Source organism: Schistocerca serialis, chromosome 5, assembly GCF_023864345.2.
Source record: "Schistocerca serialis cubense isolate TAMUIC-IGC-003099 chromosome 5, iqSchSeri2.2, whole genome shotgun sequence".
Lineage (NCBI taxonomy): Eukaryota > Metazoa > Arthropoda > Insecta > Orthoptera > Acrididae > Schistocerca > Schistocerca serialis.
In genome coordinates, this window is record NC_064642.1 from 561,834,144 (window position 1) to 561,850,814 (window position 16,671).

Below are 16,671 nucleotides of genomic sequence, written 5' to 3' on the forward strand. Positions count from 1 at the left end.
CCTGCTTAATCGTATTCTTCCTAGGTAGTTGAAATGGGAAACAGATTCTAGTTTGACTTCTTCTAGAAATGTATTTGAGGTTGTTCCTTGCCTGTTGGTCATTTCTACTGTCTTTGTTTTACTTATTTGCTTATCTTCTCTTCGAATAGACGTCAGAGATATAGTTCTATAATTTTGTGCATCTATTCCACGGCCGTTCTTCAAAACGCCAAAGACGAGTGTTTATTTTTTTGTCACTGTGACACTTCATACTCATTACACGAAATGTATTCGCAATTGTGAATATGGACTCACCATAATGGAATGACAACGAAAATTTGTGCTAGTCAGAGACTCGAACCCGAATTTCCCGCTTATCGCTAGCGGTCGCCTTACCCGAGCTTGCTCCACGGTCAGACCCAAATTCCCCATGTCGTGAACCATGTGTCCGCAAGTCGAGAGTCTCCATTCTGCTAATGTACGAACAGGAGCATGTATAATGAGTGCAATTTGTGCGTTATTTTATGTAATAGTTCTTTTATGCTTGACTTGCTGATATACTATTGATCTCATGTTCATGATGTATCGACCTATGTGACATTGTACAATACCCATCTGATTAAGATTCAGTGAACTGGACTGCAGAAGTTCTGATGATGGCAGCGTAGTTTGCTGAATCCAGTCACACAATAAATGCTGTACAAAATCGATGTTGGCTGTTTGAAGTTGTACTTCCGCTTCTAAAACAAAAATCATCCTTCAAAGCAACAGTTCATCTACATAAGTCTTTGTAGTTTTTTCTGAATTCTGGTTACATTACGAGCTAAATAAGAGCTATGTTCAGGAGCATCCAAGCGAAGTGAATCCATGCCAGAGCACACAATTTCGACAACTGATACTTGAATGTAAAATAGTAATGTTGATCTAGTACTCCACATGATGCTTATTATTTTAAATTATTAAGGATTTTCTTGATTTCTTGAGGAGCACCTGCGTGCCGGTTTTTGCGGTGAAGTTCGCATTTTTTACCCGACAAACGGCACAATCACGACTCGCTTTCGTGTGTTCCTGAAGTACCAAGACTTTCCTCTCAACCGACATTATCTGGAAAGTCAGGTACCGATAAACGTATCCTCTTCAAATATACTCTGCTCTCAATGTTATCATCGCTCTCAGATACTGACAGGTGGCTCTTTCTTCACTTTTGGAGGTGACGTCCTGGCTTACACACAATTTTGGGTACGTTCTTGGGTTCATATCCCCGTGCGGTCATTACGTAGAATTTACTGCGTTTTCCTAAATAACTTAAGTGAATGCTAAGATATTTTCCTGAATCAGCTCATGGTGGAGCTAGAGAGCTATTCCTCGCCCTTAACCTGCTGAGCTGATGATCTTCGACCACCTCAACATTACTTCCTAAATTTCTCCCTCCTCCTCCTCACACCCCGACAGTTACTTTTTTGTAGTCCACTGCAGATTTGTAAGTGCTCCAAAAGTGAGTTAAGTAACTCAATAAATTCAGAAGGCGTAATTTGTCTGGTAACATAACGTTCTCATGCATACATAACCCTGTCGACAAAGCAATAAAATGCTCGTTCTGTTGACATCCAGAAACCACAAACCACACACATCGCCCCCAACTACCTAAGCGCCACTTACCCCATTCTTACATTACAAAGCTCCGTGTTCTTATCATATATGAATTTATTCAGTGATTTTTTATGATAAATATTTTATACGAGAAAAACCATTACTAAAAGAATCCTTCTGATTTATTTCATGATTGTTTCATGGGCAAGTAAGAAATATTAATTTGTGTAAGTACAACACACTAGCTGGAATATGTCACTACTGAGAGAAACAAAATTGTAGGAAGAAAACAGTGTTGTAAAAGACTATGACTTGGCATTTTGTTCGGTTTCCAGCTTTTCATAGTTTGCTAGTATTGAGTGACGGTCTTCGAAGACGTTCCACCTCGGCCTGTTCTGCCCCTTTTTTCTCCCTCCCACCATGGTAAGCATATGCTGGCTCTAAATATGTGACATAGCAGCTTTAACTTCCTACTTTATATTGTATAGAGTACCTGCCGTCCTTCGTTTATGATCCCAGAGTTGTATTTTGAAGCCGGCCGCGGTGGCCGTGAGGTTCTAGGTGCTGCAGTCCGGAACCGCGGGACTGCTACGGTCGGCCGGCCGGTGTGACCGTGCGGTTAAAGGCGCTTCAGTCTGGAACCGCGTGACCGCTACGGTCGCAGGTTCGAATCCTGCCTCGGGCATGGATGTGTGTGATGTCCTTAGGTTAGTTAGGTTTAAGTAGTTCTAGGGGACTGATGACCTCAGAAGTTAAGTCCCATAGCGCTCAGAGCCTCTTTTTTTTTTTTTTTTGTTTTTTTTTTTTTGTTTTGTTTTTACTGGAGTAGCTTATTCTGATGACATTACTCTTTATTCAGATTTCCATCACTTGTAATGAATTACCTTATTCACAATTTATTTCGCTCACTTTCATGGAGCAGCAAACTTCAAACAATACAACCTGCTTTCTTTTTCACACATTTCTTTTTGAGGCGTAGCTTGACAGTGTACGACATTTAGCAATCTTTCTGATTTTCTGAGTGGATGATGCATGACAGCTCGTTATCACCCTCACACTCTGAAATTTTATTACATCGTAGTACGAGGACCAGGTGGAAAGTTCTCAGCCTGATGACGGTTTTTATTTACGCTGTCGCTTCTTAGGTCAATGTAGTTTGGATAATATTTCTCACTGAATAGACTCCACCCTAGCACGTAGGGTCGGCTGTAGGGAAGGCGATTTCGTTTTCTTGGGAGAATTCTAGGAAAGTGTAGCTCGTCTGTGAAACACATCGCGGGCCCAACACTTTTTTGAGTATAGCTGGAGTATTTGGGATTCACACCAGATCTAATTAAACGAAGACATTGAAGCAGTTCAGAGGTGTGCTGCTATATTTGATACTGGTAGCCTCGATTGACTCGTTAACATTACGGGAGTGCTCAGTGAACTCAAACGCAAACCCCAGTTCTTTTCACGAGAAGCTGACGAGAAGGTTTAGAGAACTGGCATTTGCGACAAATTGCAGAGAGATTCTACTGCCATCAACGTACATTTCGATAACGACCACGAAGACGAGAAAAATAAGGGCTCGTCCGGAAACACACAGACGTATTCCCTTGCTTCATTTGCGAGTGGAATGGGAACAAGAATGACTCAGTGGTGCAAGTTATCGTCTGGCTTGGATCGTAGGGTGGTTTGCGGGGGTGCATGTAGGTGTTGCACAGGTCCAGTTTTCTCCAGCTAGACCCCCCAGAGGTTCCACAACTCTTTTGTGGATACGTGCGTGGGGGCCCCGAGCTATTGCAGCCTTCTCTCTCTCCAGGGCTGCATTTCTTTCCCCTTCCCCTCCTTGCTCCTTTCCCGTCACCCTCTCCTCTCCTCTCCCTCTCTTGGTGTCCTTGCTTATGTTGGCCCCCGCTATCCTCCTGGTTCTGTTGGTTTTACAATTCGGCTTTGCGTAATCATCTCCTCCTTTTGGCATTCCTTGGTCCCCCTCTGGGGTTTGACCTCCATTACAAAATTTCTCCTCCGTAGTGTGAGCCATTTGGGGAAGAGCACCTTACCTAGTGTCTCCGACGTGCACCCTCCTAGTACATTCCACCTTTTCTTTCACGTCGTTGTCTGATGCTAGGGTGCATAACCAGCACGGTAGCCAGCCCGTGTGGTGGGGTCGCTGTGTACCCTTTTGGTTGAGCCCCCTGATCACATAGGTATCACACTTCTGATAACTGAGCTGTGACCACCTCACGCATGCCTCGGAGGGGTTGCTCGTCCTCCTGGAGCATCGGAGCTCCCGGCAATGGCCGCCGTGCCAGACGGCCCTTGCTGTGGCTGGGTGGTGCCTGTGACGAGAGCCCCTGATTGGAGTGGGTGGTATCAGGGCGGACAGTATGCAAATGAAACGCATATGGGTCCAGAACTCTGGCCGTTCGTCTGCGGCCATCTCTCTGCATGGAACTGATTCTTCAAGTGCTGCTTCTCTTGCCCCTTCGGCCTTCCCTTCCATGGCTACCCCCTGGGAAGAGGGTCAGGCCCATCGGCTAGGGGTGAAACCTTTCCCCCGTTATCTAGTTTGCACCAGGACTGATGGAGATACTTTCACCAATACCAAACCTTTATTCTTTGTGGAACACATTGAAGCCAAGTTTGGTGAAGTGGACTCCCTGAGCAAGATGCGGTCGGGTTCGTTGCTGATCAAAACTGCTTCAGCTGCCCAATCTGCGGCCCTTCGTGCCTGTACCCATCTTAGCACAATTCCTGTGTCTATTACCCCCCACCAGTCTCTAAATATGGTACAAGGTGTGGTTTTTCACAGGGACCTCATCCTTTACTGCAACTTAACCATAAAAAATGTGTAATTCATGAGTGTTGCACACTGAACATTATGTTAGATTGATATTAAGATGGTCCAATAACGAGCCAAAACTGATAATCAGTAAAGAAAATTCACTATTTTGACATAGGATTCTTACCCGCACATAAGTAGATCAGTGGGGGTATGACTGTAGGCTCTGTAACAAGGTCCTTCAGCTCCCACATCTTGTCCGTGTTCATAGTTTGTTGAATCCTGCCTAGTTGTCGAATATGGGGTGTCTAGTGGCTTACAGAGTGCATGCATAGATGCTGATTAGTCTTAATTTTAACACACACTTGGTGCAGAGGCTCTGTTCTCCTTAAAGCAACAGCAGCTTTTCTGTTCAGTAGGTGGTGGTAAAATAGGGATAGATGCATAACTGAGAGAAAAACCTGGCAGTTTTGACATGTTTGAGTGCAGACTGAAGTGCTCCTTCTTTTTACTTGTCATTAGCCAATTGTGCAATAACCTTATTTTGATTGGAAATTGGTTTAACTGCAGTAGCAATAAATTAGTTACATCACACTGGCTAAATTTGTGATGAAAAATTGTATAAACTACTCCAAAAATGGCATTACTTAATTTTTAAAACAAAATTGAAGTCAGTCTAAAAGTGTTATCCTATGACTTTAGTGATCATGCATTTGATTTATTTGTCAATACTCAGGCAACGATTACAAAGACATAACTGAGGATGAACTGAACGAATGAATGAATGAAATAGTAGTGATACGAAAACTGAGAGAATTGAGACCTATACCAACAACCACAATCATGATAGCATTTATAAGCTTTTAAGAATTCAAGCATTTTTCTTTGTTGTAAATGTAATTGCAATTAATTGTCTCAAATAGTTTCTTAAGAGACTTCTTGTGATGGAATGGGATATTTTCATGTAAAATTGAGTTATGATCTTTTACAAATCTAATCTTTCTGATACAAACATGATATTTTTTCTAAAGAGCTATGTATTTCTTACAGAATTACCTAGTTACATTGTGCTTTGTCAGTTATACACAGTTCAGTTTTTCAATATCAGTATGGTTTTCCAAATGAAAACTCTTGGTTTTATACTGCTTACAACAATGACATATGCAGTACTTGTTTATATTTCTCACATTATTAACTTTGGCAATGATGACAAATAATTTTAAAAAAAAGGAAAAACTCTTAACAGCATTCAGAATACAACTATCTTCTCAGGACCACATGACAATGCCAAAATCACAAGAAGGCACACATTAGAAAGAAATACATGCATGTACCTAACATTTCATTAAACCTCCCTCCCTCCCTCTGTATCTACATGTAATTCTGGTTGAGTCAGCCCCATTTCAAGGAGAATCAGTAGGCATGAGCCAGTGAAAGATCATTTTTGTGATTCCTTATCATAAATGTCAACTTTTCATTGCTGCAGGATGGAGCTGCTGGGAATAAAGTTTGCACCATTGTTCGTGCCACTGGAGCGGCGCCTGCAGACATTGGCAGCTCTAATGTGGATTGTGATTCTGCCATTTGGCGGCTTAATGTCATGGCTGTTGCTAGTCTACTTAGTCCTGTATACACGCCTGCGCTACATTGCACTTGCCTACGCTGCCTGGTGTGCCTATGACTGGGAGGTCTGCCGTCGCGGTGGTCGCAGGTAATGAACCCCAAGTATTTCTAGCTACTGTCACTTCAACAGCATGATGTTAACTGTTATTACTGACAGGGTACCTTATAAAAAGTGTGCAAATGCAGATCATCAAATCAATGAAATAAGTGTGTCTTCAGCTGTATTGCTCATGTCTAACTTGAGCAAGAAATCTTCAGTCACAGACATGAAATCTATAATTCACCACAATCAAAATGACGGTAGGATGGATAAAATCTTTGTCAACAAATATGTAAGAAAGGTTCCCAGTAGTAGCCCTCAATATAACGTACTACTGTCATTCATACATTATCTACAGTACTTAGAGCAAAATTGTCTGAAATAGTGAATTGCTAAAGAAATTGTCAGTAATTATTTCTGAGATGTGAATCATTATGATGACATTTAAGCATCTTTTGTTCAACTGTAAAGTGTCTCCAGTGTTCCTGCTGTTGTATTTTAAAACCGATATCTGATATAATCTGTCCAATCATGAGTGATAAGTCATAACTGGTATGAAATAGTAAATTATCCATCACACCTTGTAACTGCTGGATAAAAGCCATCTCTTCAGTTCCCTATTCATTATGATATTTTAGTGATATGCATCCATGCTTCTCCTTTATAACGTTAACCTATGACAGAACTTAAAATGTAAGTTGCACACTACTGCAGCAGGAAAAGTAACATGCTGCACAATACTTCCAAGAGAGACAGGTACATGTCATTATATTTCAATATAGTCACAAGGTATCTGTAAACAACAGTAGATATATTATAGCAACCATTCGGTTTCTTGGTGATAAAAATCAATTCCTTGTTTATGGGTCCATTACAGATCCGCTATCCACTGTGTGAATGTCTTTGTCATTGGAAATATGTGATCACTGCAATCATTTCTTTGATTGCCTGTGTACAGTGTGGCAGCAAGTTAAGAAATATTTTAGGGAATTGGTTTAAAAATTTTACATCAAAAGCTACCATCACCCACAGCAAATCTGAGTATGTCTACGGACATGAGGTGCCTGGCTTTCGGGATCACAGTAGTTCTGCTGGTTAAAGCTGCTAACACGCACACACTTTCAGCCCTCTGTTGAAATTGCTGGTGAATTCATGCCAGCAGTGTAGCCAATATCATTTGTGCTAGGCAGGTCACATGTGTGGACTCTCAAAGATTCTGCAGAGCAGAACACAGTTGCTTATCTATTGTGATCCAGACCTCGACTAGAACAGATGTGTTTCTTGGGAGGAAGAGCATCTGTCTCTGCACACCATGACTGGCCACAAACAGGACTTAAACAAACTGCCTCCCCTTCTGTTAACCACTTCTTTAGTTTTTCATCCTCCTAGACTGGTCTGCACCTGGTAATTTCCTTGCTAGGTGCACCTCTTGTCCTATACACCAAAGTATATTACCTTTATTTGGCCAAGTTTTCTGTTATACCATTTAACATCAGCCCTTGATACCCATTTTGAAATCCTGATCACTCATCCACCTGTACATTCTCATCATAAGTGGAATGCAACAATCACCACCTCCTCCTCCCCTGCACTTGTACACCTTGACATAGTGGTCTGTGGTCAACGTTGATGTCCTTCCTCCCTGATCACCATCAACCATATTTATGTGGCCTTGGTTAAACTGCTTGCACAATTTCTGTACTGCTGGATGTGATATTGCACTTCATCCACGTATGCCAGAATTTCATGGTGAATCATACTAGGATGCATCTATTACCTGTTCAACAGCAAAACTGTAGACAGGGAACCCAGAATATGTATTCTCCTCTGAAAATGACTACTCTTGATGGGTCACTGATCTTAGTGTGGGATGATGATGTGGTTATCTACTTTTTGAAGTTCCCTTGTATCATATAGCTGTAAAATATTACAGTTGCAAAAATCAAACATTGGAAAATCCATGATGGAATGTAAGAATTATAAGAAGGGAATTTGCTACTCACCATATAGAGGAGATGCCGAGTCGCAAATAGGCACAACAAAAAAGTCTCACAATTAAATCTTTCAGCCATTAAGGCCTTCATCAATGTTACAATGCATATGCGTACACTCACGCAAACGCAACTCACACACACGACTGCAGTCTCAGGCAACTGAAACCACACTGCGAGCAGCAGCTCCAGTGCATGATGGGAGTGGTGACTTGGTGGGGGTAAGAAGGAGCCTGGGGTGGGGAGGGGGAGGGATAGTATGGTGGGGGTGAAAGGCTGCAGGTCAGACAGAGGTCAGGGGAGAGCTGGGGAGGGGGAGTAGAGGAAAAGGGGAGAAACAAAATGACTGGGTGTGTTGGTGGAATGACGTCTGTGTAGTGCTGGAATGGGTACAGGGAGGGGGCTGGATGGGTGAGGACAGTGACTAATGAAGGTTGAGGCCATGAGGGTTACGGGAATGTAGGATGTATTGCAGGGAAAGTTCCCACCTGCACAGTTCAGAAAAGCTGGTGTTGGTGGGAAGGATCCATATGGCACAGGCTGTGAAGCAATCATTGAGATGAGGGGTATCATGTTTGGCAGCGTGTTCAGCAACAGGATGGTCTACTTGTTTTTTGGCCACAGTTTGTTGTTGGCCGTTCATGTGGACAGCCAGCTTGTTGGTTGTCATGCCTACATAGAATGCAGCACAGTGGTTGCAGCTTAGCTTGTAAATCACGAGACTGGTTTCACAGGTAGCCCTGCCTTTCATGGGATAGGTGATGTTAGTGACCGGACTGGAGTAGGTGGTGGTAGGAGGATGTATGAAACAGGTCTTGCATCTAGGTCATATTACAGGGGTATGAGCCATGAGGTAACTGATTGGGAGTGGAGATTGTGTAAGGATGGAGGAGTATATCATGTAGGTTTGGTGGATGGCGGAATACCACTGTGGGAGGGGTGGGAAAGATAGTGGGCAGGACATTCCTCATTTCAAGGCATGATGAGAGATAGTTGAAACCCTGGAGAAGAATGTAATTCAGTCGCTCCAATCCTGGGTAGTACTGAGTCATGAGGGACTGCTCCTCTGTGGCCTGGTGGTGGTGGTGGTGGTGGTGGTGGTGGTGGTGGTGGTGGTGGTGGTGGTGGTGGGAGACCGGAAAGATAAGGCACGGGGGACTGTTTTGTACCACCTTATCCCATGGCTCATACCCCTGTAATAGACCTAGATGCAAGACCTGTCCCATACATCCTCCAACCACTACCTACTCCAGTCCTATCACTAACATCACCTATCCCGTCATAGGCAGGACTACCTGTGAAACCAGTAATGTAGTCTACAAGCTAAACTGCAATCACTGTGCTGCATTTTATGTAGGCATGACAACTAACAAGTTGTCTGCATGATTGGCCACTGACAAACTGTGGCCAAGAAACAAGTGGACTACCCTGTTGCTGAACATGCTGCCAAACATGACATCCTTCATTTCAATGACTGCTTCACAGCCTGTGCCATATGGATCCTCCCCACCAACACCAGCTTTTCTGAATTGTACAGGTGGTAACTTTCCCCTGCAATACATCCAATGTTTCCATAATCCTCCTGGCCTCAACCTTCATTAGTCACCGTCCTCACCCATCCATCCCCTTCCCTGTTCCCATTCCAGCACTACACAGCTGTCATTCCACCACCACACCTAGTCTTTTATTTCTCTCCTTTTCCTTTACTCCCCCCCTGCTCTGTCTGACCTGCAGCAATTCACTGTCGACCATCCCCACCATACTATCCCTCCACCTCCCCGCCCCCTAACTCGCACCCAGTAGCCACTCACATCCAGCACTGGTGCTGCTACTCACAGTGTGGTTTCAGTTGCCTGAGAGTGCAGGTAGGTGCGTGCGTGCGTGCGTGCGTGCGTGCGTGCATCTGTAACTCAGCATCTCCGCTGTATGGTGAGTAGCAAATTTCTTTGTCATAATTGTTAAATACTCAATTTGTGTCTACATCATCATAAACATGTAGTCTTTTTAATGCATCATTGTTCTACCACCAAAGGCAGAGGGAAAATTTCACAGCCACTATAATTTTTACTTTCATGAGACCAGTGGAATTCTCATTCTCTCACTTAAAATACATTAAACACTTGCATGCACAAACATGTTTACCAATATTTACACTCTGATTTGCATTTGGAAGGAAACTTATTACCTTTTGCATGTCTGAAAAATTCTTAACAAGTTAGATTCATGTTTTAAGATTTGCAGTTCACATTTAATGAGCTCAACAGAACTTCTGTCTCACATCAGTCCACTTATTGTTCATAGTTGAAAACTCTTTGTGTGGGCATTCAATCCTGCAATACTCAAAACATGATTTTTTTCTATTTCAGTACACTAAATCCTTTGCATTTAGAATCGCAAAACACAAACAGCCAGTGCTGACAAGCATTACCAGCAAGATTGACTTTCTCATTTAAAATTTCCCTTACACTAAAGAACTCAACATATAGTTAATCTTCATTTATATCAAATTCAGAATATTTTAAAACCTCTTGTAGCACATTGAAATTAACTTCTCTGGTTACACAGGGAGGAAGGAGACAATCTGGATAATTTGTGAAACATTGAAATGATTTAGCATTAATGATGTGCAACAGAATTCTGACCATTTGTCTACAGATGAGAAAAAAAAGGTTCCTCTCTCCATCTAGCTGAAGAAGAAAAGTGACTGAATATCTTTAAGGCATATACCTCAATATCTAAATCTAATGGATTACAAGCATTGTTTAAAATAAGATTACAGCTATTTGCACTGATTGTGCTATCATTTTCATCACGTAAGAGCTTAATTACAGAGTTCTGTTTTCCAAAATTTACTTTGACATTGTCCATGGAAAATGACAGGTTTTCAAAACTTGAAGCATATTTTCCAATTGTGCCCTTACTCAGACTATAAATCCCACATGCACTTTAATCTACCTGTTCAATACAGTTCATTTTTAATAACGTCAAGGAGATAAAAATACTAAACCATTATGGGGAACATTTTTGATTTTTTAAATTCAAAGCCTCTGTAGCAACTGAAAAAATTGTCACTACTAGGGTCTTGAAGAATATTTACACAGTCAACATTCTTAAGACATGAAACATTTTCACTATTGTTTCTGCCTTTGTGCATTCACAGGCACGTATTTCCTACTACAGCTTAGTCAACTAGTGATTATCTTAAGTTTCTCGCCACAGTCTGCACTATTATAACTTAAATTGCACTTCACTGTATGGAATATTATAGCTACTTCAACAGCCAAAAATTTGTCACTGGTTGTCATTGCTGAAATTATAGGCCTGGTGAAGGTGGTGGTTTTGGAGTGTTGTTTCATCTCGTGCTCATTCTTTTATGACCTGTGAATTTCAACTTGTATAATTACACTATCATTTCAAAGTCTGGTATCACATTTTACTTCAGTTTAATATAGAAAAAAAACATGGATTAAAATGACCCAATGAAATATAACTTCACATAACTATCTAGTTTGAAAGATAAGCACATATATAATGAGGGTTTTGTTTTGGTCTTGTTTTTATGGTGCCCCTCATCATTTTTTCCATGCATAGCATCACACTTGTACTGTACCATACATACTGCAATCATACAAGAGAGGAGATACACCCAATGAAACAGTCGCCAAAATAATACAAAAAGCAAAAGAATGATTGAGGCGAGTTCGAGGATTTCAATGTCTTCAACTTGCAGTCTTTAGCTTAACCAACTTAATCATTTTGTTCTATGCAGCAGTTGTAGAAATTTGCTTACTTGCACATTTCAATATATGCTAGTAAAACTAATTTAATGTTGGCTGTTGAAGCCTGACCATATTTACCTGTACACGTCTGACATCGGTAGCTGTGCCTCAATCTAATCTGATGGAAAAGTGGTGGTCAAAAAGTAGGCTATTATCAGTGATACAGGTTACATGATGTTTGCGTATCACACACTTCATTTGCAGTCGGATGCTGTATAATCTATGATTTATGGCCAGACTGAGTTTTGATTATTACTATTTGTACATGGATGATTGGTTAGCCACATACTGTGCTTGGTTGGTGTCCTAGAACGTGATTGTTAGTGTGGGAATCTAACACACAGAAGTACACATGAGTCAAGTAAATCATTAACACATTCTCTAATTACACTGTCCTCCCAAGAAGACAGTCATATCACAAAATGGATGTCTGTGCACATCGGTACTAAAAGGAATCTGATAAATTTTGGGTATAGGATAAATTGCACAAATCGAAGGGCTCTCAATTCAGCTAAATACCTAGGAATTACAATTATGAGAAACTTAAATAGAATAGACCACACAGATAATATTGTGGGGAAGGTGAATCAAAGACTGCCCTTTGTTGGCAGAACACTTACAAGATGCAACAAACCCACTAGAGAGACAGCCTACATTACACTTGTCCATCCTATGATGGAATATTGCTGTATGGTTTGGGATCCTTACCAGGTAGGATTGACAGAGGACATAAAAGAAGTGCAAAGAAGGGCAGCTTGTTTCATGTTATCGCGCAATAGGGGTGAGAGTGTCACCAATATGATATGCGACTTGGGGTGGCAGTCGCTGAAACAAAGGCAGTTTTCTTTGCAGCGAGATATATTTACAAAATTTCAATCACCAACTTTCTCTTCTGAGTGCGAAAATATTTTGTTGATACCTACCTACGTAGGGAGGAATAATCATCAGAATAAAATAAGAGAAATCAGAGCTCGAACAGAAAGTTTTAGGTGTTCCTTTCTCCCACACTCCATTCAAGAGTGGAATGGTAGCATAGTAGTAGTAGTAGTAGTAGTAGTAGTAGTAGTAGTAGTAGTAGTAGTAGTAGTAGTAGTAGTAGTACGAAAATGGTTCGATGAACCCTCTGCCAGGCACTTAATTGTGAATTGCAGAGTAACCATGTAGATGTAGATGGGGTAACAGATACACTGATAGTGATTTCAGTGTCATCCACCAGCAGATATTGTAGTGGCACAGCTACCAGAGCATCTGTGTCTGTCTGTTAACAGGAATGCTCACAGCCAAAAGGCTCAGTGTGGAGCAAACGTGTGGAGCAAACGTGTGAAGCAAGCAAGCAGGCAACCATGGCACAGAGGCATTTGTGTTTCCTACAGCCAACTGAGCAAATCTGAAAGGGACCAACTTCTGACCTTCCAAGAGGAGTGATGGTACTTTGGATGAATTGCTACAAAAAATTGAAGTTCTATTGTGCAACAATGCTGCTATCAGTGATCATGTGGACATTCTCACACCTGTTGCCAAGGTTCTGGATGTTCAAGCAGCTCAGATCTCTGCTAGGGTTCACTGTATTGTAAGTCAGCAGGGGCAGACGGTACAGCCACCACAGCCCAGAGATGTCCACACAAACTGTTGCAAGCCAGATATTAATAGTGGAACTATGGGCATGCACTCCTCTAGCCCATCTTCTATTCATGCTACAGCATCGACATGCATGGCTTCACTGGTGCCATCAGAGGATCACTTGGAAGATGGAATGGTGCACGCTGGTCTTCAGCAATGAAAGTAGATTCTGCCTGTGTGCAAGTGACTGTCATCTACACATACAACATAGACCTGGTAGTGCTGTCTCCTTGAGTGCATTTGTCCAGGACACACTTGCACCACCCCAGGCCTTATGGTCTGGAGGAAATGCTAATCAGGACTTGATATGTGCAGATTGTTGTCGGGCCTGTTCTTTTGCCATTCTTGCAACAGGAAGGTGATGTGTTGTTCCAATGCTCACCCACGCACTTCCTGTGAAACTCGACATGCTCTGTGAAGTGTGCAGTAACTTCCCTGGCCAGGACAATTTCTGGACTTGTCTCCAGTTAAACACATGTGGGACTGGATGTGATGAGTAATATTCACCATCTGTGTATGATCAGCTAGATGCCAGTCAGCACCTGCATTGTCGCCCATGGAGGCTACACAATATACTAATAGAGATGTTTGCCGGCCGGAGTGGCCGTGCGGTTCTGGGCGCTACAGTCTAGAGCCGAGCGACCGCAACGGTCGCAGGTTCGAATCCTGCCTCGGGCATGGATGTGTGTGATGTCCTTAGGTTAGTTAGGTTTAAGTAGTTCTAAGTTCTAGGCGACTGATGACCTTAGAAGTTAAGTCGCATAGTGCTCAGAGCCATTTGAACCATTTTAATAGAGATGTTTCAACATGAATCAATATCAGGTGCCTTAGAAGTGCTAGTGCTCTAAATCTGTAAAGGTAATAATTTCATGTACTCCACATACACTGTTGCAACAATATATCTTGAGTGAACTGGAAACCTCTAAAAGGATGTACTAACTTTTCCTGGCAGTGTATATTTGTGCTGAGGAAAAGGTACAATCAAGATCTACTGGGTGTTTCTTGCAAGTTGCAAGCACTATATTCAGTGTTCCATCAAGGAATGCCCTATCTGCTGTGCATGCACTAGTCTACTCCTCACACCATGTCTGGTGGCATCAGTTACAGTCAAAACAGAAGAGTTAAAACAGGTCTCATAAATAAATCAGAGTACTTTATTGCATCATGTAGCATTTAAGACTGGTTGCTCACAGTTGTGCACCAAGTCAAACTGACCCCCCAGGGGGCTCGCCACTCTTTGGTGGGTTTGTGCTTGGCTACCATGGGGCCCCAGCCTTTGCAGCATTTTTTCTCTTCCGTCCTGCATGTCTATTCTCTTACTATTCTTTTTCCCCTCCCTTGGGGAACTTGTCTGGGGTATTACTGGGAATGTTTTGCATTCTGTCACTGATAAGCGAACAGTCTCACCTTTATTCCCCCCTTTCCCCCCTCCTTTGTTTCCCTTATCCTCTATTCCTCTGCTTTGGTGTTTGAGGATACTCTGTTTCGTCTTCCTCCCTGTGTGCCCCTGAAGGCTGGCCCACATGTCTGACACATAACAGGTGACTGAGTAATGCCTAATTCCCAGTCCTGGGCCGATAGGTAGGGTTCGCACGTACCCCAGGCCCAGGGAGGGGTGATTGCCTGAGCTGTAACCTCCCCAAATTGCTGATTGGTCCCTCTGTAAGGTGTTCAGGTGGTGTGATGTGAGGTGTGAACAATCATTGAATTGAAGGTGGGTGCGCCCCCTTGTGATTGGGGGGGGGGGGGGGGGGGGGGCGGGCAGTTGGAAGGAGTGTGCCATCTGAGACGCTGGCAATCATGGGGAAATATGTACTGAAGACGGTCAGTCCTTCGCCATGGTAAATCTGTTTATTATTCAGAGAGGTGTAGATGCAATTGCTGGTGCTGTGAAATCCTGCTCTCGTTTACAGAATGGCACTTTGCTTTTGGAGACCAATTCTGATTCTCAAGCACAACAACTGCTTGATGCCTAGCTTCTCCATGGTTACCCTGTTCGTGTCGAGGTCCACAGAACTTTGAATTATTCCTGTGGTATAATTTACACCAGGCTGCCCGACAGTCTGAGGCTGAAATCAAATCTTACCTCTCTGATCAGGGTGTCAGTGCTGTGCATCATGTAATGAAAAAGGTAGAAACCTCCTTAGTGCCCACCTGCACTCTCTTTATCACCTTTGATAGAGTGATGCTTCCGTCAAACAGGTTATGAAATTATCACCACCTGGCCGTACATTCTGAACCTGATGGGCTGCTACCAATGTCATCATTCAACCACACTAGAACGTCTTCTCAATACCCAGCCACATGTCACCTGTGGTAGGGATGTGCACAAGGGTGATTGTCCACCTCCTCACCTCCTCCTACCTGCTGTATCAACTGCAATGGCGGCCACACTGCCTCCTCTCAGGATTGTCCCGTGTATCTTGATGAGCCAGCTGTTTGAGATCTGGGTAAAGGAAAAGGTGGTGTATCCCATCACTCGCAAGTTAGTGCCTAGTCGCAAAACCTGCATTCTCCTGTCTGGCACCTATATGTTCTTGTTACCCCTCGCTCCATGAAGGACATGGCCATGCAGACATAAGACCTCCAATTCAGCTCTGAGGTTGTGAAATCGCCCAGTGTTCAGGTAGCATCACCTTCCCCCCATCCAGCTGTGCAACAAACTGTCAAACTCTCACCTCAAGAGGTGAAGCCACCAGCTTCACAACCGGTAGGCTGCAAAGGACAGTAGTAGTACTCCCATGAAGACTTCCTCTGTCCCTCCAGCTAAACAACACCTGACTCTTCATCTAACAGGAAAGCCTCGAAGAAGTCGACCAAAGACAAACGGTCTTCTCCTTCACCAACTCGACGATCCTCTTTGGTGGTGGTGTCAAGTGGTACCGTAGCCCAGTCAGCCTCCATGTCGCCGTTGTGCACCAACTGTTTTTCAGTGTTGGACTCCACAGACCAGCTGCACAAGCAAGCTGATGCTTCTATGGACCCCGTAGAGCAGGATCCTCCTCCTTTTGTGGCCTGTAGTAGTGCCTGTTCCCCAGATGTCACTCGGCAGTCGTCGAGGTGACACTCTACATCTCTTCATCATCATGACTCTCCCCCAATGGAACGTTCATGGCCTTTGGTCCCACAAAGAGGATTTATGGCTGCTTTTAGCGTTGCAGCATTCCCTTGTACTCTGCCTTCAGGAAATGAAATTTCACCCTCACTACTACTTTGAGCTTTCACATTTCTTACTGATTCGTTTTGATCTTTCCCCTGAGGTTGGCATTCCATCTCATGGGG

General features: G+C 43.0%; 1 protein-coding gene across 2 annotated transcripts in view; it reads left to right on the top strand.

Moving 5' to 3' along the window:
- The window catches only part of LOC126481498 (2-acylglycerol O-acyltransferase 2-like), a 114,336-nt gene that overhangs the window by 58,943 nt on the left and 38,722 nt on the right, over positions 1 to 16,671 (top strand). For both annotated transcript variants that reach the window (XM_050105284.1, XM_050105285.1), the window contains exon 2: positions 5,823 to 6,047. In XM_050105284.1, coding sequence (XP_049961241.1) covers positions 5,824 to 6,047 — 224 coding nt within the window. In that variant the 5' untranslated portion in view covers position 5,823. The remainder of the gene's footprint in view (positions 1 to 5,822; positions 6,048 to 16,671) is intronic.